General features: G+C 43.9%; 1 protein-coding gene across 3 annotated transcripts in view; it reads right to left on the bottom strand.

The window, feature by feature from the left end:
• VPS53 (VPS53 subunit of GARP complex) overlaps positions 1 to 26,278 on the bottom strand; it is a 171,904-nt gene that overhangs the window by 85,118 nt on the left and 60,508 nt on the right. For all 3 annotated transcript variants that reach the window (XM_089317572.1, XM_070061169.2, XM_089317571.1), the window contains 6 exons: positions 24,806 to 24,921; positions 23,030 to 23,149; positions 11,861 to 11,939; positions 8,878 to 9,021; positions 8,268 to 8,410; positions 3,996 to 4,137 (listed from right to left, as the gene is read on the bottom strand). In XM_089317572.1, the coding sequence (XP_089173698.1) occupies positions 3,996 to 4,137; positions 8,268 to 8,410; positions 8,878 to 9,021; positions 11,861 to 11,939; positions 23,030 to 23,149; positions 24,806 to 24,921 (744 nt within the window). The remainder of the gene's footprint in view (positions 1 to 3,995; positions 4,138 to 8,267; positions 8,411 to 8,877; positions 9,022 to 11,860; positions 11,940 to 23,029; positions 23,150 to 24,805; positions 24,922 to 26,278) is intronic.

The following is a 26,278-nucleotide window of genomic DNA, read 5'->3' as shown; positions in this document are numbered from 1 at the left end:
GCAAACACTCAGGTAAGGAGCCCAGGAGCTAGACTGGAAGTCAGGGCAGCCTCTTCCCAGTGTTGTCTGTTGGGATCACGGTTGGTGGCCACGACTAACTCACTAGAGTCCTTGCCACTGAAGGTTGCAGAATACAGGTAAAGAGCTGTGGCTTGGGAGCAGACATTTAGTCCAGTGGTAAAGATGCCTACATCTCCAGGCTGGCACCGTGGCTCAATAGGCTAATCCTCCGCCTTGCAGCGCCGGCACACCAGGTTCTAGTCCCGGTCGGGGCGCTGGATTCTGTCCCGGTTGCCCCTCTTCCAGGCCAGCTCTCTGCTGTGGCCAGGGAGTGCAGTGGAGGATGGCCCAGGTGCTTGGGCCCTGCACCCCATGGGAGACCAGGATAAGTACCTGGCTCCTACCATCGGATCAGCGCGGTGCGCCTGCCGCAGCATGCCAGCCACGGCGGCCATTGGAGGGTGAACCAACAGCAAAAGGAAGACCTTTCTCTGTCTCTCTCTCACTGTCCACTCTGCCTGTCAAAAAAAAAAAAAAAAAAAAAAAAAAAAAAAAAAAGCCTACATCTCACACTGCAGTGCCGGGGTTCAATGTCTGGCTCTAGGGCTGAATCCAGCTTCCTGCCAGTGCAGAACCAGGGAGGCAGCTGTGATAGCTCAAGTAACTGGCACACATGGCAAACCTGGATTGTGTTCCCAGCTCGTGGCTCTGGCCCCACTCCAGTCCCAATGTTGAAGGCACATGGGAGTGCTGACCCTGCTTCCTTCCTCTCTGCATCTCAAATAAATAAAAAATAATAATTAAAAAAAGAAGAAGTGGCATCACTTGGCCCACAGCAAAGCAAAGGCAGGGACCAGGCTCAGTGCAGACATCACCTAAGAGTGAGAACCTTCGCATCTCCCTAGTGAAGCCACAGAGAACAACTGTCCTGCCTCGCCGATGAAGCCACAGAGGTTCTGCTGCCTTTCCAACAACTCATGTTCAAGAGAAAATCCTTGAAGGCTGTGGGATAGCCATTGTTAGGACTTATAATGCAGTATGGTTGCCAGATCACAATAACCAGGACAAAAAACAGTCCTGGGGAAGAGGCTGAATTAAAGAAGTGAAACGATTGGGAGAAGTCTGAGTAGAAGACAGCTAAACAACGAAGTGTGGGTGAACAAAGAGCTCCTGGGACTCAGCAGGATTTTCTGGTCAAAGATTTATACTCTGAAGTTCTCTGCAAACTTGACAGGAGATGACTGCAACAACAGAGCATCTGAAGGGGAGATTCACACGCCAGTTCAACAAGACAGTCTCAAACACGGTAAACCAAAAGAGAAAGGGATTGGGAGAAAAGGCTCAGGTCTTCCTAGCTGACTACTGACCACCGACACATAGCGCAGTATCTCCCAGAGATGTAAACACTCTAGTCCAGGAACTCGGTCCCAGTGGAATAAGGAAAGACAGAAGAGGGCGTTCTGCTCTGAGAACAAGCCCCTCCAGCCCTGTCCCCCTTGCACCAAAGTGGTGGCTGCCCACTTTGACAGTCCTACACCTGTTTTCTCCACAAAAGCACTGTCTTTTGCAAACTGTAGTAGAGTCCTGTCAGTTTTTCAAGGTCTCTCCATGGTTACCCTGCTCAGCAGCCTCAGTTGGCCTAGAGGAGGTCTCCCCTGCCCATACTACTCCAGTACACAATTTTGACCTTTGAAGGATTTCCCTGGACAGAGGACTGTAGTATGTCTTGGGACAGACTCAACTTGACAGACTACTCTGATCGTCATATATAGCGGGGCCATTTGTACTTCTGTGATCCTATGGCTCCCTAAATGTAAAATAAAAATCACCAGGAAACAGGATCCAGCTGAAGGAGGCAAAGCATGGCTCAAAACAGGGAGTTGGCATGAATTTTATCCAAGCGTCCTTCTTCAGGACTTATTCCCCACCAGTTAGCTGGATGCCTGACTCATGGAGCATGCCTTATGCTTTACTGACCCTGCCCAGCCAGAAGCCATGGGAGCTCTAGGGGCTACTCCTAGAGCAGAGCCTCTGTGCAATTCTTAACCTCCTTGTTGGAGCTCAGTGGGGCTGACCAAGTGCTGCATAAGTCTGCTTGACACGGGGCCAGAAGCGTGGCGTGGGCAGGCAGACAGGAGAACCAGTGGGAGGAAATGAGGCGAGTGTCAGAGCCAAGCACATACCTCTCACAAGAAACACGTGCTTCCTCCAATGGCATCTCTGTCAACTGTTTCCCTTTGTGACTTGCATTTTCTTTAAGGACATTCGCATCTGGTCCGTGGCTTTTTTCCTGTGAAGCTGCACTTGCTTTTCTAAAGGGTTTTCTTCCTCTTACTGGTTTTTAGAAGTTCTTTATATTTGTCATTAATCATCAGTCTTGTACAGCCAAAACTATTTTATTATCCTTTAATTATGTGTATCATCTTTTTCCCCCCCAAAATAGAATTTTGTTCTTTTTATATTGCCAAACTTTTGGGTACTTTTCTTTATAGCTTCTGGGGTTTATGTCTTGGCTATTCCCCATAGCACTGTTATTAAAGGATCGTCTGTTCCTCTCATTTAACAAGGCAGGTGGCTCACTAAATTACAGCACTGTCAGTGCTAGACCATGAGTCTCTCTTAACTGCTTCTCCAAGGACTTTAGTACCAATCATATCGTTTCTCTAACATACCAGCAGTTTTATGACAACAAATTTTCTATAAAAAAATAGAAATTTGGGGGCCTGAGCCATGGCGCAGTAGGTTAATCCTCTGCATGCGATACCAGCATCCCATATGGATGCCAGTTCTAGTCCTGGCTGCTCCACTTTCAATCCAGCTCTCTGCTATGGCTGGGAAAGCAGTAGAAGATGGCCCAAGTCCTTGGGCCCCTGCACCCACGTGGGAGACTGGAAGAAGCACCTGGTTCCTGGCTTTGGACGGATCGGCGCAGTTCCAGCCGTTGCAGCCATTTGGGGAGTGAACCAACGGAAGGAAGACCTTTCTTTCTGTCTCTCCCTCTCACTATCTGTAACTCTACCTGTCAAATAAAATAAATAAAATCTTCAAAAAAAATAATAGAAATTTGGCTTCTCCATGGATAGGGAATCTGAAGAAAGCACACTGAAGTGCTAACAGGGAGCCTGGACCTCCAAATCAAAAAGGTTTTCAGAAAGATACTTTGGAGCAGGTCTTTGATTACATAGAGATTAAATATTCTTTTTCTTTTATTATTTATTTGAAAGGCAGAGAGAGAGAAAGAGCGAGCGAGCTTCCATTTTTTGGTTCACTCCCCAAAAGTCTGCCATGGCTGGGAATGGGCTAGATTGAAGCTGGGAGCCGGGGACTCAATCCAGGTCTCCCATGCGGGTGTCAGGGACTCAACTACTTCAGCCATCACCTGCTGCCTCCCAGCATCTACACAAGCAGGAAGGCTGGAGTTAGGAGCCGAAGCCAAGGGTCAAACCCAGGTACTCTGCCGTGGGATGCGGACATCCTAATTAGCAGCTTAACTGCTGGCCAAACACCCACCCAGATTTAATACTTTTAACCAGAAATACCACATTCTATCATTCCAAAGTAGGGGGAGAGTCCCAGGCATGTGTACCTGGTTTGAGGTTTACAGAGACACACTAACCTGGTTTGTTTTTCAGAAAGGCTAAAAGGCAAACCCTAAGGCAAAAACATATCCTAACTGTAATCAACTTTGATAGTTGATAACGCAATAAGGTATTTTTAACTGAGTAAGTAAAACCTGTATGACTCAGAAAATTACCAGTCTGTAAAATGGGACCAATACTTAGATAAAATGAAGATAGGACATTCTAAAAGCATGAGAAACTGTATAACACACAAACAACAAAGCCATAAGAGTACTGTCACTTTTCACAGTAACTCAGTCAAATCACTGGAATGGGGTTTAAGCACTTGAGTCAACAGGTGGATTCCCGGTCACTGAAAATCACTGAAACACCAAGGCCCAGCCACACAATTCGGCCTCCCTCAGGAGGTCTTACCAGGCTTCCATCTGTCAGGGTGCAACCGGAGAAGCGTTTTGCAAGAAATCCTTCAAAGTTAGTTGTTCTCTGAATGGCAAAAAGAAGCAATTTCACTTCAATTTCCTTGGCTCTGGTACGCATAATCTTGGCAAGTTCTGTCCTTCAGAACAGAGATAAGAATGTTGTCAAACAAAGCAATCATTCATTCAAGATAAGACAAATAAATACCTTTAGCTTGCATTTAAAAAAGTATATGTGATCATTTCAAACCCTGAAGTCTACAACTAACTTGGTCTAAATCCCCTTAAACATTCCAAGACATTCTGTTGATGCCTGAAATCATAGATAGTTGTTTCAGAAATCAACAAATCATACACACACACACACACACACTATACTTTCTCCTGTACTTATATATTTATGATAAAGTTCAATTTATAAAATAGTCACATTAAGAGGGTAAGAACAATAGCAAATAAAATTGAATAATATAATAAGACACTAATAAAATTATTTAAAGCTTATGAATTGTCCATTTCTGGAATTTTCCACCTAGTATTTTTGGGCCGCATTTGATTGTGGATAACTGAAACAATGGAAACCAAAATTGTGGCTAAAGGTGAATTAATAAATATATTCTAAAAAATAAATTTTAAAGTGAAATTATCAGCCAGTAAAAAAAAAATCAAGGATTATGGATGCTAATTTGTTACTAATATGTAAACTGGTTACTACTATGTTTTTTGGTCTCTAAAATTTATTTACTCATTCATTCATTGAAAGACAGACAGAGACATAGAGAGAAATGAGGGATGGGAGAGTGGGAGAGAAAGACAGAGACAGATCTCCCACCCCCTAGGTTTGCTCCACGAATGCCCACAACAGATGGGGTGTGGCCAAGCTAAAGCCAAGAGCCGGGAACTCAATCCAGGTCTCCCTTGTGGGTAAACTATCACTTGCTGCTTCCAAGGGTGTGCATTAACAGGAATTGGAATCAGAGGCAGAGCCAGGCACTATGTCTTAACCACTGTGCCAAATGTCCACCCCATGACTATGTTTTTGTCTGTAAGTTTTTCAATAATTTAAAATATATGAAGTACTTACTTGTGTTTTATTAAAATACATATATCCTATATAATCTCACTAATCATTAATTACTGAATTACAACATTTGCCCTCTTCCACAGAGCTCAGTAACTCTCTCTCTTCAACCAGAGAGCAGAAACGCTGGAGACTGGGATCCTATGTAAAAGGTGACACAGATATGCTTCGTGGCTCCTGCCTGGGAAGCTCATGCGTAACTCACTCCAGTGTTCTGTTTCAGATTTTAGGTTATTACAGAACAGTGATATGTGAATTTTTAGAAGTACTAAGCTATCATCATCTTCCCACACAAATAAATGACAAAGTCAAACAAAGAGCCTCTGAGTTTATTTGAGAATGATGTATCTGTAGGATTTTTGCCAAAACATTAACAATAAAAGCTTGGCAGCAACGCTGCCATTAGCTGAGACAATAGCAGGTATTGACGTTCACAGAGAATTGTTGGCTTTAGTGTATTTCCAGTCTCTTGCAGGCTTCATTTTTCACAGTTACTTTGCATGTCTGCTGAACTACAGGCCTAAGAGAATTAGCCAACATTTTCTCAAGGAAGTCACTCTTTGATAATCAGGATTCAGAAGGTGACAACCGCAACAGAACTTGAATCTATCCTTAAAAGGTTATCTCTATCTAAGGTAGCAAACTTGTTTCTTAAAACAATAACCACACAAAATGTATAATACAAGAGTGAATTTTAATGTAAACTATGGATTCTTGGTGCTAACATGTCAGGGTAGATTTATCAGCTGCAACAAATGTACATTCTGGTGGGGGATGCTGATAATGAGGGTGGCTGTGCCTGTGCGGAGGCACAGAGTACACGTGCTCAGTTTTGCTGTGAATCTAAAACTGTACTGCAAAATAAAGCTTCTTTAAACCAATGCTCCTTAAAACCTCTTTTATTCACAGTATGTCTAAACCCTGCAATCTGTACTTACTATGGTTTTAAGGAAGATGACCATCATGAATTACGCTAAGGGGCTGAAACATGCTTAGATAGGCCTTTTTATTAACCTGGTGTTAGATATTGTTTCGTACCACTGGAAGAGAATACACAAGGGATATTCAAACAGTTTATGCAAAATGTGTATTATGAAGATAATATACATGGATCTCAAAAAAAAATCTCTGCACCAAAATAAACATACCTTTCTATTTAATTTTTCCATGAACCTGAACTACTTTCATATAACTAATAAGAGCCAGTTACAATCACTGTTGTTGTACTGCTGCAAGTAAAGAATAAAAAAGAGGCAAGTATTTGGCACAGTAGTTAAGGTGCTGCTTAGGATATCCGCATCTTGTACTGGAGTACCTGAGTTCGAGACCCAGCTCTGCTTCCAATTCCAGCTTCCTGGGAGGCAGCAGTGATTACCCAAGTCCTGGGGTCCCTGCCACCCACATAGGAGACCTGGATCAGATTCTGGCTTTGGCCTGGCCCAGCTCCAGTCATTGAGGAGATTTGGGGAGTGAATCAGTAGCTATAATATCTTTGTCTTTGTTTCTCTCTCTGATTTCAAACAAATAAAAATTCATTAATAAAAAAGTTGGATTCTGGGACTGGTGTTCTGGCATAGCAGGTTAAGCCTCTGCCTACAGTGCCAACATCTCATAATGACACCAGTTCGAGTCCCAGCTGCTCCACTTCTAATCCAGCTCCCTGCTAATGGCCTGTGAAAGCAGTGGAGGATAGCCCAAGTGCTTGGGGCCTTGCACCCATAGGAGATACCTGGAGGAAGTTCTTGGCTTCGGCCTGGCCCAGCCCTGGCTGTTGCAACTATTGGGGAGTGAACCAGCATATGGAAGATCTCTCTCTTTAACTCTGCCTTTCAAATAAATAAAATAAATCTTTAAAAATTAAAAAAAAAGTTTGGTTCTAGACCTCTGTCATGTATATACTGAGCTAATCCTCTTGGGCTTTAATTCTCCAACATAAAGGGACCATTTGGCCTGGGCTAAACTCATGGATACTGTAGAGAGGATAAATGAGAAAGTTATCAAAATGTTTAGAGCACTCAGATGTCAGTAATACTAACCATCCAGAGACTATAAATATCACATTGAGAGTGGCAAATTTGTTCAACAAATATTTCCTGAGTGTCTGCTAGGTCATTAAAGTAGATAAACTCCTGTCTCTCTGGAACCATCTATCTAGCATGGGGGCCAGGGCCATAGCGTAGTGGGTGAAGCCACTGCATGTGGTGCCGGCATCCCATGTGGGTGCCGGTCTATGTCCTGGCTGCTCCACTTCCAAACCAGCACCCTGCTAATGTGCCTGGGAAAGCAGTGGAAGATGGCCTAAGTGCTTAGGCCCTTGCACCCACCCATGTGGGAGACCTGGACAAAGCTCCTGGCTCCTGGCTTCTGGCGGTTGCAGCCATTTGAGGAGTGAACCAGTGGATCTAAGATTTCTCTCTGACTCTTCCTATCTTTCTCTGTAACTCTGCCTTTCAAATAAATAAATAAATCTTAAAATAAAAACATCAAAATGATGATTGTATACACAATGTTTTCTGCAATACAGATGGCAAGGGAAAATGTGAGGGTGATGAATCACTACTGTTAAGTCTGGCTGGTACATCTTAAGTTGGTAAAGTAGAGAAAGGAGACTTAATTAGAGACAAGGGCTATGTCACAGCAAAGTCCTGATGCCAACAAGGAAACAGAGAGGGGCTGGTGCTATGGCACAGCAGGTTAAAGCCCCGGCTTGCAGCACCAGCATCCCATATAGGTGTTGGTTCGAGTCCCGGCTGCTCCACTTCCAATCCATCTCCCTGCTAATGTTCCTGGGAAAGCAGTGAAGGATGGCCCAAGTGCTTAGGCCCCTGTACCCACATGGGAGCCTGGAAGAAGCTCCTGGCTCCTGGCTTCGGATCACTCAGCTCTGGCTATTGCGGCCATTTGGGGAGTGAACCAGAAGATGCAAGACCTCTGTCTCTGTCTCTACCTCTCTCTGTAACCTTGTCTTTCAAGTAAATAAATCTTTAACCAAAAAAAAAAAAAAAAAAGAAGAAGAAGAAGAAGAAGGAAACAGAGGTGGCCCAAACTCAGTTACAGGTGTGGTGCCAGTCATCTGGTGGCGTCTGGAAGTGGCACCCAATCCACAAAACAACATGGAACCACTACAGACTAGGGGATTGATTTTGAAAATTCAGGAAGCACTGGAAGTAGCAGAGAGATGGACTCTACCTTGTCACATGGCAGAATTCTACTGCAATCCTCTCAGTCATGTACCACTCACGTGGAAACATACGGCCATATTTCTCCTCATAGTCCACAAGCTGGCGTTTTATCCAGGCATAACGTCTGTCAATTTTGTCCAGCCAGGCAACCTTATGAAAGTGAGGAATAAAAATCATCCCAGTGCTTAGAAGTGGTATTGACAGTTTACAAAAATAAGAGAAATACAGAAATAAGAAAAAGACAACCAATCTCTGTATTTCCCATAGTAGTAAAGAATCCAGAATACTTTTTTCATGTGATCCACAGGTTCTTAACCTGAGGTCCACAGTTGGGCTTCAGGGGTCTACAAATTTCCTAAAACTGTATGTAAAGTTTTATGCATAAGTGCTTTTTTTCTGGGGAAAAGATCCATAGATTTCATTAATTTTTCCAGAGACTGAATGACTTCAAAATGGTTAAGAACCACAGAGCTGTAAAGTCTACCACCAGGATTCATGGTTCAACAAGCAACACTATAAGATAGTATTCTAACGACATATAAATCAGTAGGCCTGACAGCCTTCATTTTTCAATAAAACGCAAATGTTACATCTGATCTCATTTGATCAATACTTACATCTTGATTTTCTTGAAAAAGCACTAGATATTCTGACAGGTGCTGTTTAATAAACTTTTTGATGATTTCCTGCTTGACTCTGGGGTCCAAAATATTAGCAACCAGACACGCATCTCGTAGGACATTGCTGGGTCCTCCTGGCCTCTAGGAAACAAACGACATGCACCAGTTCAGAAGCCAGAGGCAGTCTTCAAATCTCACGGTCTCTGACAGCTGCTGCAGCCTGTTTCTCACTGTTATCATTATCCCCACTCCCTTGACACTCATTCTCCCTACTGTGGATGCATATTTTAGTTGCTTGTTCCTTGATGAAAGCATCATTAAGCTAGTCTCGCAGTAGCCATCAGAAAAACCACCCTGTGAATCAGCAATGAGACATTTCGGAAAACAAGGCCAGCAAAGACCGTAGGGAATTTTACTTTCTGAATGCCAAATGGAAAAGATTTAAAAAAGTCAGAAAGACACTAGCATCTGATGTCCAAGACTCTGTCAGAGAGGCCTAAAAGTCAGAGCGACACTAGCCTTACTCAACGCGTGGCACTTCCCTGACTCCCCACTCTGGGACGCCTACTCTTATAGTGCTGTATTTGTGCCAAATATTGTCGGAGCCAGACAGGCAGCCAAAAGCAACATACTGTGATATTGGCCCCTTGACCTGCAAAGAATAGTGGAAGGACACTGACTCGCCACCAAGGGAAGACCTTCGTTATTATAGAAACTATTTCAATCTAGCTGAACCTTTCTTGATAGGAAACCACTGGATGAGTGTGGCTGGCTGAGGGGACTATAGGAAAAAGAACACTTGGAATCTACTCTTGGCTTGGTTAGGAAGCCACGTATCACTGGTGCAGTTATTCAACCTCATCTGAAAAATAATGGACTTTAGGTAAATGAATAAGGTAATTCTAAATCTTTTTTTGTTTTTGGTCAATTTTGTCCACTCCTATGCATCTCAGTGGTATTTAAGTGTTTCCCTAAGACCTAAAAGTGTTGCCTGAGAACTAAACTGTTAGAATACTGATTTGCTCCACACTGGATGGTTGTCACATCATCCCCAACACACTAACTACTCAACCCTTGCTTTTGGATGAGAGTGTTTCATTTGACAAAGAAGTCAGAGAGGTCAAAACTTTTTTGTTCATGGATTTTTTTCACATATAAAAACATGATTAAGTTATCTTGGATACTTTAAAAAATATCTTGATTCCATTTGTAAAATAGGAATAATAACACAAGGCCTTTAAGAGAAATCAATACCTCTGACAAGGAAAAAGAAACATCGGCACTGTGGTATAGCAGGTTAAGTCACCACCTGCAGTGCCGGCATCCCATATGGGCGCCAGTTCAAGTCCCAGCTGCTCCACTTCCAATCCAGCTCTCTGCTATGGCCTGGGAAAGCAGTAAAAGATGGCCCAAGTCCTTGGGCCCCTGCACCCATGTAGGAGACCAGGAAGAAGCTCCTGGCTCCTGGCTTCAGATTGGCGCAGCTCCGGCAGTTGCAGCCATCTGGGGAATGAACCAGCAGATAGAAGACCTCTCTCTCTCTCTCTCTCTCTCTGTGCCTCTCCTTCTCTGTGTGTAACTCTGACTTTCAAAGTAAATAAATAAATCTTTGTAAAAAACAAAACTGTTTAAAATAACAACAAGTCACAGAGCCAGAGAGAAGACAGATGAATCGTAAAGAAAACCCTTTAATTTCATCCGCCTGGTGGGACCTGGGAAAAAAGACAGAAAGCAGTTCATGGTTGGTTCCTTCTACGTAATTAAGACTAGCCTCACTCACGTCCTTCTGAACTGGCTCGAGCCTGAGATCAGACAGTGGCGCTCACAGTCAGAGACTGTCCCCACAGTCCCTTTCGACTGCTCTGCCCTGCATGTTCCTCAAGTAGCACAACAGGAATAATGGCTTGTCAACATCTGCCACCTGCCTGCAGTTATATCAGAGAACTAAGGAAGATGACGTCTCCAAGAACAGTACTTTACAAATAAATACCTGATTACCTGCAGATAGCCACAAAACGACATGAAAGTCTGGAGCAGTTTTCCTAAATAAAGCTGGGGCGGCCACTCCCCCCTACTTCCTAAGTTTCCTTTATGGAGCACAAAGAACAAATGCTTAAGATATTTCCAGTTATTGAATTATAAAGTAGATCCAGGAAATGTCCCTTGGCCCAGGAGTGAAACCATACCCCCCTCCCCCCACCCAGTGCCGCAGGGAGGGCTGACAGCCTGTGTGTGCTTCGGTTCATTTCTGCCCTTAACAATTCTTTCTCTTGAAATAGCTCAAATAATACAGAAAAAAGATTCTGAGGATTTTCCCCTCTTGGACACATGCAAAGCATTAGGATGACATCTGCTACAATTTGAAGGAGAGAGCTAACAGCAGTTAACTAAGTCCAGCTAAGTGCAGGAAAGCTTGTTATATGAGAAGAGTAACCAATAGCTCACACACAGAATACTGTGGGCTTCGCAGACACAACACAAACAGCTCTGCTACCAGTGAGAGCTAAAGGGCAGTCATTCCAAAGAACAGGATTATGTTCATTAGAAGTGAGTCTCATGGTGTCACCCTGAGAATTACATAAGTCTGCGGATACTCCTCCCCGTTGTCTTTTCACCAAACCAAAACCCATAAATTATGTAACAATCCTAAAAAACACTGTGGCTTGAAGATTTTTTTTTTCAAACACAGCCATGAGGGAAAAAAAAAAAAAAGAAATGTTTAGGGCAGACAATATACAAAGTTTGACATAGACTAAATGAAACCAAAATAAATCCTTAATTTTTAAGGCTGGGAGAACATCACTCTGGAAATATTTAAAAATCAAGGTCAGTCTCATTACTCTCAATTTTCAGCAAACATATATTTGCTGCCAGCGACTACTTTTGGAATGATAAATGAATGGCAACTATAATGAACATGAATTAGGTAGGCAAGATTAGTAATAATACCTAAAGACTGAGGGAAAGTGCAAAATAGTACCTTGGTACCCTGGGAAGGAAATGCTTCTTCAAAATCTGCCAGGATTTGCTGTCCTAACTCAGTCTGCGCAGCTTTCACTCTGTGATAAGAAGAGCACACATCAGCATCGGCACCAAACACACAATCCATAAGGAGTAAAACTGTGGAAGTCTTCAGACAGCATCCAGGCGGGCTGCAGGAGAGTGTTTGGCTGGATGAGCGTGGCCACGCTCTAGTTGGCCGCAGGTTTACAGGATCGGGACCCAGCACCTGATGGAATTTTTGTATGTCCAGAGTTGTTCAAGGCCACCCTCCACCTGCTGTGAGGTAATCTGTGTTAGCCTTCACAACATTTCATAGAAGGGTAGTTATGCTATGGGAGAATGTCATATACATAATGACACCCAAATCAAATATAAGCCCATTTTGGATTGCTGGTATAACTGTTCTCTGGCTCCTTGGAGAATGGGATGAGGGGAAGAAGGCTCCAAACTGTTTCGGGGTGTTTTTGTTTTGCTTTGTTTTAAACTTAGAGACCAAAAGGATCAACATTTTTAAACACATGAACAGAACGAATGTTTTCTAAAGTAAAAAGAAAAAGAGCTCAATTATAAGATGAACTGCTAACTAACAGCGAAGGCCACTGCATCATTATCAATGCTCAGCAGACTGTGAAGATGAAGACTGAACCGCAAGGCACCCAGTCAAAGAGAGGAGGTCAGTACTTAACAGCGGTTTGCATGTGTACCAGGAGTTCAAGATGTTAACTGTCTTGAATCAAACAGAAGATGGGAAAAGTGCTAGGATGAGGAAGGAACGGTCTGCCCGTCAGCACCCCCTGCACGTGGTCGCACCCTCCCCGTCCTGCACTAGCTGCCTTATGCTGGTGGACGCCTCGTGCCAGCAGACTCCCAGAGCCGGAGGGAAACTAGGCTCTAGGGGTGTTGCTGAAGTGCCTGAGCCCGAGACAAATACTTCAGCTCTGTGAAAGCAGCATAAAACAGCATGCTTCCTTTCTTGGTCTCCACCCTGCTACTTTGGAATTAACTTTATGAAGTTTCTAGAAATAGTGAACAGCTCAAAACCACAATTTCTTTGGCTACGAAGGAGTACCTGGCAACTTGCTGAGTTTTTTTTTTTTTTTTTTTTTTTAATGATGGGATAGGCACAACTCACAACAGTCTGTTTTTTCTGTGGCATAGTTATAATTATGCCTTATTCCAAATACTTTCCAGGGTTTTTCCACTATCTTTAAAACTTTTCAGACTTTTCAAACTTTCAAACTTTTCTCATAGGTGTGCTTGCAACCTTTTAAAGTCAGTTTTCAAAGTTTTCTCAGCCAGAAGTGGCTGAGATAAGGCTATTACTGGAATAGCCTCGCCTCCCAGATCAGAATCAGGGCCATCATCTAAAGTTGCCCAACAGACAATGGGAAACATCCCTAGAGCGTGAACTCAGATAGGAGAGAAAGGAACATTCACAAAACTGCACCTCAGAGCATCTTGTGACTCCCACAGCATGGGCCAACAGATGGCCTCCTTCGGTGCCAGGTCACAAGACACAGCTTCCCGCAGTCATCCCTCTGTTCCTTCCCTCCCCTTGGAAGCACAGACACAGCACGAGTTCCCTTCTCAACCAGGACAATCTCTGGAGGGGAAGGCTTACCCCTGGCCAGAAGCACGTGGGGCCGTACTCCCAGGGCTCCTGATCACCTCCATGATAATCACAACAGACCCAGCAACGTCTCTTCACGCCCACTACCCCGACATTTCCTCACCCACATTCTTTCTGACTCTGAGACTAAGGTGGCTGAAAAGGCAACAGGCGTCCGTCACAGGGTTTTGGCACTACCAGAGCACAGAAGTGAACTGACAGACAATGATTTGTAGACCTCCTTGCCATGATCTGCAGTCTGTTTTTAAAGTCACTTCCGGGCACAGGCGAGACTTGAGCTGTGTGTGCCCCACAACTAAGAACACTTGTGAAAAACAGGGTAGGGCTAGAAGCCTGTATTAGAGGACTTCCAGTGTCCTCTTCAGCAGTGACTGATCTACAACTGTCCTCTTTCGGCACTAGCTGGCAACAGCATCCATCTCTGCAGGTGGCTACAAATTGTATGTTAATTAGGGTAGGAAATGAAGAATAAGCTTCTGCATTTAAACACTTCCAAAAGAAGTTTGTAAAGTGTGCGTCAGTGCCTTGGGTGAAAGAGCATTCCCTTACAGAAATTACTGATGGGTATCAACAAACCCAAATGTGAACCCATGCATCGTGGAGGTGAGAGGTGAATCAGTCTTTACAGCCAGTTGCCTCAACAGGATCCTAGAAGGAAATCAACATGTAGATTAGTTCTTTGACCTCACTTCTTAAATTCTTTCCTCTTCTAACAATGGAAGGTAAGTTCCTACTGTGAAATGATGGATCAAGTGAGAAAGTCAGCATAGCAAACATGAGTTAACCACCGGGGGCCAGCACCGTGGAATAGTGGGTAAAGCCGTTGCTTGCCGTGCTGGCATCCCACATGGGTGCTGGTTCCAGTCCTGGCTGCTCCACTTCCAATCCAGCTCTCTGCTGTGGCCTAGGAATGCAGTGGAAGATGGCTTTGGATAGGCGCAGCTCTGGCCATTGTAGCCATTTGGGGAGCGAACCAGCGGATGGAAAACTTCTCTCTCTCTCTCTGCCTCTGTCTCTCTGTAACTCTGCTTCTCAGATAAATAAACAAATCTTTAAAAAAATTAATCACCATTTTCCTATTAATTTTTTTAAAGATTTATTTATTTATTTATTTATCTGAAAGGCAGAGTTACAGATACAGAGAGGGAGAAACACAGAGAAAGGTCTTCCGTCCGCTGGTTCACTCTCCAAATGACTGCAATGGCTGGAGCTAAGCTGATCTGAAGCCAGGAGCCAGGAGCTTCTTCCAGGTCTCCCATGCAGGTGCAGAGGCCCAAACACTGGGCCATCTTCCACTGCTTTTCCAGGCCATAAGCAGAGAGCTGGGATAGGAGCAGCGGGGACACGAAATGGCACCCATATGGGATGCCAGTACTGTAGGCAGAGGTTTAGCCCCTATGCCATGGAGCTAGCTCCCCTACTCATTCTTAAGAAAATCAACCAGGTTGGTGCCACGGCTCACTAGGCTAATCCTCCACCTGCGGCACTGGCACCCCGGGTTCTAGTCCCAGTCGGGGCGCCGGATTCTGTCCCGGTTGCTCCTCTTCCAGTCCAGCTCTCTGCTGTGGCCTGGGAAGGCAGTGGAGGATGGCCCAAGTGCTTGCGCCCTGCACCCTCATGACCGGGAGGAAGCACCTGGCTTCTGGCTTTGGATCAGCGCAGTGCGCTGGCCATAGCAACCATTTTGGGGGTGAACCAATGGAAGGAAGACCTTTCTCTCTGTCTTTCTCTCTCACCTCTCACTGCCTAACTCTGCCTGTCAAAAAAAAAAAAAAAAAAAAAAAGAAAAGAAAAAGAAAAGAAAAGAAAAGAAAATCACCTACAACTAATGGAGAATATTGTAACTATAAATCCCTCCTGGCACCCAACTGAGCTCCACCTGTTATGCAGCGACAACCCAATGTTGGTTACTCTTAGGAAATGAAAACCAAGTGTCTCTGGCATCCTCCATGTCATGTAGCCTTGGGGTGTCCAAAGGTGCCCTTTCTCAGATATGTTATCAGTCTTTATAAGGGGTGGTAGCAGAGGAACAACAAATTATGAATATTATTCAAACATCTGTGGATAAAGTATCTGATACTTTTGTTGCCCTGTTGATAGTCCCAAAGAAACAGTTCTCAAATAAATATGTTCATCTCCCAAATTACCCAGTCTGTACTGAACAGAAGGGTTAATTAGTCAGATGCTGCATTTCCAAGCACACAAACTCTGTAAAGAATCTCCACCTAGAATCACAGAGTGACAGCAGGGTGGGGGTGTGGGGTCTTCTGAGATCATCAAGGACCATCTTCACACTTGGGAAACTGAGAAGGAGGCCCAGACAGGAAGTGTCACAGTTACACAGCTACTCGGGACTGATCATTGCCTAGTTCAGTTCTCTTGTCATTCTGCCATGAGACCGTCCAACCTGCCAAGACTCTCTCACATAGAAGGGATCTTCAAGAACGTTATGGAAAATGCACATTATGAAAAATCTGTGCATGGATTTCAAATTTTTATTGCTTGAAAACAAACTTATCTTTTAATCCCATTTCCCATAAAATTCTGAAGTGCCCCTGTGTAAAAGGCTGGAAATAGCTCTGAAAAATATATTTATAGTTCAAGGGTTTCATGGTTTTCAAAAAATGTAAGAATCTTCCATGCTTTCTCAGGAAATGTTAACTGGCGACTAGAAACCTCTGTGTTCATGAATATGCTTAAGTCAGAAGGATTTGACATGTAAAGATATTAAAGAGAAAAAAATTTTTCCTTCAATGCTACATTAAACACTGACGCATTTGCCAAAAGGGTAGTTGGAAGAAACCTCTATATTCAAACCAAGGCTCATGGACTTTGTATTTCAAATGTACAGGCAAAGACTTCAGAACAGAGCCTCTCAAATGACTTCTAAAATTTATAGACAGCAAGATAATAAATTAGAGAAACTGAAAAAGTACATAGGGTGTAACTCTCCTGCTTTCTCTTCTCCCTCTCATCAAACAGCTATTTCTATCATTTCCAGATGGCTCTGCCATTGCTACATAAACATAAAGGTGGAAAATTCTCCAAAAATGATGCTAAAAATAAGCAGTTCTTAAAGTTTCAGGGCTTCTTTAAAAACAATTGTAGTCAAGTACTGAAACCAAGAAGCTTGTGTTCTAGTTAGTGTTTAATAGCACAAATTCTGTATTAACCTACACACAATTATTGTAAATACAGGCCATGACATGAACTAATGGAAAGCAAATCCTCCCATATTTGTAGCAACCCTATATGATAATGAATGTTTGGAGCACTAACATACAATGATAGAACACTGTATGTTTTCTTTTTAAATTTTATTTATTTATTTGAGAGGCATAGAAAAGCAAAAAAAAAAAAAAAAAACAAAAAAAAAAAAAACAAAAACAAAACTCCAATCTGCTAGATTATTCTCCAGATGCCTAAAATGCCCAGGGCTGGGACCACAATCCAGTTTCCCTTCCTGGTGGCAGGAACCCAATTACTAGGGCCATTACCACTGCCTCCCAGGGTCTGCAGTGGTGAGGAGTTAGAATCTGGAGTCAGAGCTGGGAACTGAACCCATCCGATATGGGATGTGAGCCTCTTAACCACCAAACTAAGTACTCACTACAGATGTTCTCTTTTAAGGCAATGTCATAACGATAGTGATCACTAAGTTCCTTCAAATTTTTAAAACCACCTCTTGAAAAAAAGTTTAAAAGTGAGGAATATACGAAAAGCACAGGCAGCAAAAGTAAAATAAACGATAGGGAGTACATCAAACTTAAAAACAAACAAACAACAACTTCTAGGGCTGGAATCATGGCACAACAGGTTAAGCTGCCACTAGCAAAGCCAGCACTCAAAGTGCCAGTTTCAGTCCTGGCTGCTCTTCTTCTAATCCAGCACTCTGCTAATGTACTTGGGAAGGCAGCAGAGTATGGCCCAAGTACTTGAGCCCCTGTCACCCATGTTGGAGATCTGGATGGGGTTCCTGGCTCCTAGCTTCAGTCTGGTGCAGTCTAGCTGTTACAGCTGTTTGGGGAATGAACCAGCAGATGGAAGATCTCTCTCTCTCTCTCCTTCTCTCTGTCACTCTGCCTTTCAAATAAGTTCACATAAATGGCCAGTGCTGCAGCTCAATAGGCTAATCCTCCACCTAGCGGCGCTGGCACACTGGGTTCTAGTCCCGGTCGGGGCGCAGGATTCTTTCCCGGTTGCCCCTCTTCCAGGCCAGCTCTCTGCTGTGGCCAGGGAGTGCAGTGGAGGACGGCCCAGGTGCTTGGGCCCTGCACCCCATGGGAGACCAGGAGAAGCACCTGGCTCCTGCCTTCAGATCAGCGCGGTGCGCTAGCTACAGCGCACCAACCGTGGCGGCCATTGGAGGGTGAACCAACGGCAAAAGGAAGACCTTTCTCCGCCTGTCAAAAAAAAAAAAAAAAATTTCACATAAATTAATCTTCATTTAAAAACTTTCTGTTGGCCAGCGCCGTGGCTCAATAGGCTAATCCTCCGCTTTGCGGCACCGGCACACCGGGTTCTAGTCCTGGTCGGGGTGCTGGATTCTGTCCCGGTTGCCCCTCTTCCAGGCCAGCTCTCTGCTGTGGCCTGGGAAGGCAGTGGAAGATGGCCCAAGTCCTTGGGCCCTGCACCCCATGGGAGACCAGGAGAATCACCTGGCTCCTGGCTTCGGATCAGTGCGGTGCGCTGGCCGCAGCGCGCTGGCCGCAGCGGCCATTGAGGGGTGAACCAACGGCAAAAGGAAGACCTTTCTCTCTGTCTCTCTCTCTCACTGTCCACTCTGCCTGTCAAAAAAATAAACAAAAACTTTCTGTTTAGCAAAGTAAGCAATCCACAAAATGAAAAGGCAATGTACTGATTATGAGACAATATTTGGGAACCATATATCTGACAAGGGGTTAATATCCAAATCACTTATATATAAAGGAATTCATAAAACTCAGTATCAAAAAAACCCAAGTTTTAAAAATGGGCAAAGGACCTGAATAGACATTCTCCTCCAATGAAGATATAAAAATGGTGAACAAGTATATGAAGGGTGCTCAACACCACCCATCATCAGGGAAATGCAAATCAGAACCACAGTGAGGAAACGGGCATTTGGCCTAATGGTTAAGATGTCCACATCCCACATTTGAGTGCCTGGGTTCAATTCGTGGCTCTGGCTCTGACCACTTTCTCGGTGGCTTCACATTCCCAGTCTGATATGGCAATCAGCCAGCTCTAAGCACGAAGGGGTTAGGAAGGATGAGGGGAAGGGTGGTGACTTCCCTAGCACTCTGCCAAGCTCTAGTCCAACATTCCTTAATAATTCTTTGGCATTTCTACTATAAGATGGCACATTGAGCAGCACATGTTGCAACTTTCCATTTCAACACCAAATCTTCAGAAATAAGGGAAAGATTTTAATAAAAATTCAGAACTAGGCAAGAAGAGAAGTGGTAGACTAGAAACTCTTAGCACTTCCAGGAAGGACTAGATTAAAGAAAAAATCACTGCCTAAGACTGCTTCTAAATAATGAAAGCCAGGGGGCTCACACTGTGGCGTAGTAGGTAAAGCTGCTGCCTGCAATGCTGGTGTCCCATAAGGATGCCAGTTCTAGTCCTGGCTGCTCCACTTCCAATCCAGCTCTCTGCTATGGCCTGGGAAAGCAGTAGGAGATAGCCCAAGCTCTTGGAACCCTGCACCCATGTGGGAGACCTGGAAGAAGGTCCTGGCTCCTGGCTTTGGATCAGCACAGCTCCAGCCACTGTGGCCATTTGGGGAGTGAACCATCGGATGGAAGACCTCTCTCTCTCTCTCTCTCTCTCTCTCTCTGCCTCTCCTCTTTCTGTGTAACTCCAATTTTCAAATGAATAAATAAATCTTTAAAATATATATATATATAAAAAGAAGAGCTGTCTGTGGTACACACAACCAAAGAACACACCCTGCTCTCTCCCACTAGCAGGTGGCATTCCTAAACAGACTGACAGACGATGTCAAAAATAACAAGTGAACTTTCAGTTAAGACTCACCAAATATTTGAAGAATGTTATTACCAAGAAAGAACTGCCGTGCTCAACAAATTGAAGACCTTATACCAGAGCACAGAGAGACAGAACAGGCAACTCAGAGCTTTCAAATACATATAATTTATATTCTCTGAGAGATTTAAGATGCTATTATGTCCATGAAAAAAAAAAATAAAGAATCATCTAGGTATTTGAGGAATTTAAAAGTTGGATTATTAAAATAAAGATTCAACAGCTGAACCAAAAGCATAATGGGCACACGTGAAGAATAAGTTAAAGCAGGAAGACTGAATTGAGGAATTCTTTCAGAAAGTAGCCCAAAAGGACCAAGAGATGGAAAGTATGAGGAACAACAACAACAACAACAAAAAAAAAAAAAAAAAAAAAAAAAAAGGACACATGGCATCAGATGTAGAAGTTCCAATATTCATGTAATAGGAATTCCACAGAGAGATTAGGAAGAACGAAGCATAGACAACCAAAGGAATAAAAGAGAACACTTTCTTAGAACTTGACAGACTCATGAGTCTTTGGATTAAGCATACATGAGAGCAACACAAATGGAAGGGAAATGTACACCCTCCTAAAATTCCTGACCCCACTCAGTCCCAAATATCAAACACATCTAGAGCAAAAGAACACCAAACAGAAGTACATTTTCTTACAAAGGAATGGGACTCAGATTGACTGCAGGTTTTAAATAAGCAATACTGACTGCCAAACAATATATCTGCTTATTCTGTCACATAATAGTTAAAAGGCGGAAACAACCCAAACTTTCAAAAGCAAATAAACAAACAAATGTGGAATATACTCATACATACAATGGACTATTCAGCTTAAAAAGGAATGAAATTCTGAGGCCAGCACTGTGGCACAGTGGGTTAAAGCCCTGGCCTGAAGCACTAGCATCTCATATGGGCACTGGTTCTAGTCCCAGCCGCTCCTCTTTCCATCCAGCTCTCTGCTATGGCCTGGGAAAGCAGTGGAAGATGACCCAAGTGCTTGGGCCCCTGCACCCACTGGGAGACCCGGAAGAAGCTCCTGGCTCCTGGCTTCAGGTCAGCTCAGCTCCAGCCTTTGCAGCCATCTGGGGAGTGAACCAGCAGATGGAAAACTTCTCTCTCTGTCTCTACCTTTTTCTGTAACTCTGTATTTCAAATAAATAAAATAAATCTTAAAAAAAAATGAAATTTTGATACACATTAGGACACAGCTGAATCTTGAAAACATTATGTTAAGTAAAAAAAAAGTCAGACATAAAAAGGCAAATATGGTTTCATTTCACTTATATGAGGTAGCAAGAATAGGCAAATTCATAGAAACAGAAAGTAAAATAAGAGGTTACCAGAAAAAAAACTATTAAAATAAAATTTAAAATGGTTAAATAATATGAGATATGTTATATGCTGGAATTGCATACAACAATTAAAAAGAATGTGGTAAGTCTATACACACAAGAGTACTTCAAAGTGTGGAAAAAATGGAAATTAAATTAAAAGCTTATTTTGGTGAAAAAGTATTAATCTGGGGCCAGCACTGTGGTGCAGCAGGTTCATGCCCTGCCCTGCAGTGCTGGTATCCCACATGGGCACCGGTTTGAGACCCAGCTGCTCCACTTCTGATCCAGCTCTCTGCTTCTTGGCCTGGGAAAGTAGCAGAGAATGGCCCAACACCTTGGGCCCCTGCACCTATGTGGGAGACCTGGAAGAAGGTCCTGGCTCCTGGCTTCAGATTGGCGTAGCTCCAGCCGTTGCGGTCATTTGGGGAGTGAACCATCGGATGGAAGACCTCTCTCTCTCTCTCTCTCTCTCTGCCTCTCCTTCTCTCTCTGTGTAACTCTTTAGAATAAATAAATTAATACTTTAAAAAAAGTATTAATCCATGCATAGTTTTTTCATAACACATTTTTTTTTTATTGTTTTGACAGGCAGAGTGGACAGTGAGAGAGAGAGAGTCAGAGAGAAAGATCTTCCTTTTGCCGTTGGTTCACCCTCCAATGGCCGCCGCGGCCGGCATGCTGCGGCCAGAGCACTGCGCTGATCCAAAGGCAGGAGCCAGGTACTTATCCTGCTCTCCCATGGGGTGCAGGGCCCAAGCACTTGGGCCATCCTTCACTGCACTCCCTGGCAACAGCAGAGGGCTGGCCTGGAAGAGGGGCAACCGGGAAAGAATCCGGCGCCCTGACCAGGACTAGAACCTGGTGTGCCAGCGCCGCTAGGCGGAAGATTAGCCTAGTGAGCCATGGCGCCGGCCCATAACACATATTTTTCACAAATATTTTGAAGACTCTTCATATGAAAGGATATCAAAGATCTCTCTCCTCCCTCCCTCTCCCTCTATCACTTTGCCTTTCAAATAAATACACTTTTCAAAAAATAATCAGAGTTCAGAATAAAGTACATAGTATGAATCCATTTACTTAAAATGACAAAATTGAAATTATAAATTTATGTAAATCTAGATTAAAAACCTAAGAGAAATTTATTAGCTCGGTTTTAGTCACCAGCTCAATAGGATCTGAAGGGCAGCTAAAGGGACTAAGTTTCATCTGTATATTTGAGTTCTTTAAATAAAATAAAATGTGTACACATAAACTTTACTTGTATAATTAAAAATTAAGACATTAGGAAAAAGGAAGCCTGTAGCAGTCAGGCCTTATAAAGCAGGCAGAGTGGAGAACGATGTCTGCTGCTAAGTGCCAGCCCCTTCACTGTGTCTTTGCAGTGAGGAACGTCAGGGTTTGTCCCTGCCGTCTCAGAGTTCCGTGCCTCACAGAAAAGGCATTAAATTCACCACCCCTTGTCCTCCTTTAGCACCCTCATCTTCCTCCTCTCTGAGCACCTACCTCTCTTTCTGCTGTATCTGAATCTGAGATTAAAACTCAACAGCAGTAGAAAGGAAAGAATAAGATTAGAGAGAGTCACCATTTTGTTGTCAGAGGGTCTAGAGAGCACCGGACTTCCTTTCAAACTCTGCCACAGCAGCGTGGCACACCCCCGACGCGGGGAGTGGACAGAAGCCATACCCGTGTCCTCTGGAACCTCGGCAGCCTCGTGGCTTCCAAGACCTGATTTCTCAGGAGGTCCGTTCTTGGAACCTGGCCGCATTACTATCAGGAGGCCCAAGCAACCCATGGGGCCAACCAGGGATCTTAGTCCATAGCACGGCTGAGTACAGATGAGCTGTTCCCACTGAGCCAGGTCAAAACTGTACGAACAAAACAACTGTTTTAAGTTATTACATTATGTGGTAGCTTGTTACAAGGAAACAAATACTGGAACAGTTCCCTTCAGAAATACGGAGAACTGAGAGCAGTCCACATCAGCAACTGCAGCTACCTGACGCATCACCAGGAGCCTGCGAATACGCCTGCCTCAGAGTGAGGTCACTTTCCCACGGTGAGACTCCACAACAAACACGCTGAGCTCAGCGTCTCAGTGCTTTCTGGCATCAGCTTCTCTTAAGGGAAGATCACACTCTCCACCGACATCTTACCTTTCAGAAAGCTGCCGGATCTGCGGGATGCCCATGTACTTGTGGAAGTGCTCCAGGACATTCATCACGCCCTGCAGGAGATTGGCAACTTCCCCATACTGCCTTCTCCTGGTCATGGCCCTGCAAGGAAATAAAGAGTGGAAAACTTAAAAACAAACAAACAAAACCACTAAGGGCACAAAATACAGATTTTGAACAATTTACTCTAGCTCTAAAACAGACATCAACTCAATTTAATAAACACATACCACGCACTGGGTATGTGTGGTGCTGTACACCGGAACAGAAAAATAAGACCTGGTCCAAATCCTTAAGGTGATATCATTTAGCAAGGGAGAATGTCAATACATACCTCAGTAGTAACATGCAAGATGAACTAAGTTTTAAATGGAAGTACAAGTTATGTGCTACGAGGATACAAAAGAATGTGTGGGTGATGGGATTCTCATTGGGTGCGGGAGGAGAATCTGGGAAGAATTTATGAATTTGGGATTTGGGTTGCGTATTATAGGATCAGTAGGCTTTGTACAGAGAACAGAGGGAGAGATGTTATTAGCCAAGGCTTATAGAATATAGACAAAACAAATACATCTTTCTAGGAGGATACAATAGGAGACATTTACATAGTAACTCAAATCTGAAGGTTTTAAACCAATAATAAGCAACTCTGTCAGAGATATCGACTTTCCCCTTTGCTAGGGCTAATGAGGCATAAATAAAAGGATGCTGATGAAATCAAGTTATACCCAGTGAGGAAGTACAAGCTATTAGATCTAAATTTTTCATTAGGGTTGGGCTTTTAAATTAAATTTATAATTTATGACCTTCTTAAGAGGATTTAAAAAGCCAGGATCAAGTTCAGGCTAAGGTGTTATGTTGCCACTGCTGCCTGGTCTGAGAGTTGGTGGCAAACACTGGATCCCTGGGGAAGAAGCAAAGCAGCCTGCTTTTCCATCTCCCTGGCCTGCTGCCCCGACTGACAGCTCCTCCTGGGAAAATGGAGCAGGGATTCCCCTGACACTCATACAGTGTCTGAGAGAGGTCAGGGAGGCGTCTGCTTCCTCCTCCTTCCCTACAACACACTGCCCATGGCCCTGCTCTAAGACTCTGGATGCGATATTCAGATCAGTGTTTCTGCGAAGATGCTCTGTCCACACATGGAATCAACCTGCAGGTGGGATGCAGAAAGCCTTAGGCTGAGACAGAGCACAGAGGTGCGCCGGGATGGCAGAGCCCTGCTACTAAACCAGAGTTTTGGATTGCTTTGTTATGGCCAACAATCAATTCTTCCTTTTAACACTATTTCCAATGTTCTCTTATTTAAGTCCTCCTACGAGCCAAACAAGAAGCTTCATTGTTTGAAAAACTGAATTAAAACAAAAAGGGGTTGAGTGATAAATCAAAGATCTGTTTCCACAAGTAGCTTCACTGACAGTGTAACTTGGCCCAATACCAGCAGGAAAACTGGCTGAGGCAGATGATTTAGGTGGGGAGTGCCTGAACCCCCTTGCCTGCCTTAACAAACACAGTCGTAAATGTGAATGGTCCATGTTCCTAGAGTATTCTCACGTGCATTATGGGTCTCCTTTCAGGCGTTAAGTTTTGAGCACCAGAGGGCACAAGGCAAAGTGATGACAGAACACTTCAGGCCAATTTGCACAGGGTGGGCCAGGATGGTGAGACTCTCCTGGCTGAGAAGGGAAGAAACCTGTAAGCCCGTTTTCTGTAGGTCATGGGATTCCTGTGGGCCCAGCAGAGGAAGTCGACATGGCTTACTCGAGGGAGTCGACACCACCCGCCAGCATGTGCAAGTGGTTCAGCGTGGTGATTGAGGTGGTCAGGTGGCGTTTGGCATGATCTAACTGCTTGATATCACGGGTGATTTCTTTAACCTAAATATTAAAAGACCACAGGGGAGAAAGGAAGAAGGTTAAGAAGAATGTAAATCCTTCTGCAATTAGCTCCATGAGAAAACAATGCAAATGAAGCCAGGACAAAACCTCTGGGTTGGCCCCAGGAGAAAATGCAAATATCCTTACAATATGAAATTCCAGTAATCCCCAACCAGTCCACTTAATTTCACTTGGCATTTATTCACACTTTGTTCTGGGTTACAAACCCTTCAGCTGTAGGAATAAAATCAGCTTTATTTTTCACCATGAATCGAACAATCCAAAGAGCAAGGCAGGACTAAGCATTCAGGGTGCGGGAGCAGCCCAGCCCATCTCCCGTGCAGGAAAGTAGGCCCTGCTGCTGCAATGCCTGGGTTCTGTGTAACACAGACAGTACTAGTCAGCTAACCCAAGGCAGAGGGTCATCATTTATGGATCCTGGGTTTATTGCCCAGGTCTGCAGCAAAGAAAAGAAGTTCTCTCAAACCAAAAGGCAACTAAAATGTGACCCCTGTCACATAAGCTTAACATGTAAGTTCCTGAGAGGACAGTCACAGTCTTTGGAAAAACAGAGAGCAATCAGGCAATAAAAATTCTGACTGTGGACCCAGCAGGTCTGCAGCTGGGAACACAAGTATATTTCAGTTGTTAGAAAAGTGTATTTGACAGTGATGCTGGGAAGAATTCTCCAACTTCACTAACATCCAGGTGCAATCTTCCACTCAGCTGAGTCCATGAGGATCAAGAAACTCTCTTTATGGCGATCTGATTTCCCAGGTTCTGTGATACTTAGAGGGAAGAGTGCCCTGGACACCAGGAATAGATATTCTAGTCACTGGATACACACATCCGTTAAACTGAAAAACCTGGAAATGAGTTGACATCATGGGATCTCATACGGTCATCACCTTGGCTGAACTCACACAGTAAAGATTAGGACCTACAAGCCTGCAAGGTTAACCAGGGTCTCAGCAGGGACCTCCCCATCAAGCCTGCATTCCCTCTAGAACCCTAAGGCCATTAATCTACCTCCAATTACATTAAGAAGGAGAGGGAGGCAGAGGGACAGGGAGGGAGAAACGGTGAAGACCCACGGAAACTCTACTGAATAACGAAGCTTGAGGCCAAAAAGATCAGGAGTTGTAGAATAAATTATTTGTATGAGTCTGGCCCTATAATCTGATCACCCACTTCTAACATTTAAAATCATCATCTTATTTCCTACACAGAATCCCTGTACCTCTTTTCTAGGTTCCTCAGTTTCAGCATTAATATCAGGTCTGTGACCACTGTGTTCAAAGTCACAGTCACCTACGATTTGTCACTTTCCCTGCAGCTTACTCATCCTGAAATCCTG

This window comes from Oryctolagus cuniculus, chromosome 17 (assembly GCF_051225735.1).
Source record: "Oryctolagus cuniculus isolate XC-2025 breed Fujian yellow rabbit chromosome 17, ASM5122573v1, whole genome shotgun sequence".
Classification (NCBI taxonomy): Eukaryota; Metazoa; Chordata; class Mammalia; order Lagomorpha; family Leporidae; genus Oryctolagus; species Oryctolagus cuniculus.
This window is presented reverse-complemented; position numbering and strand designations above follow the sequence as displayed.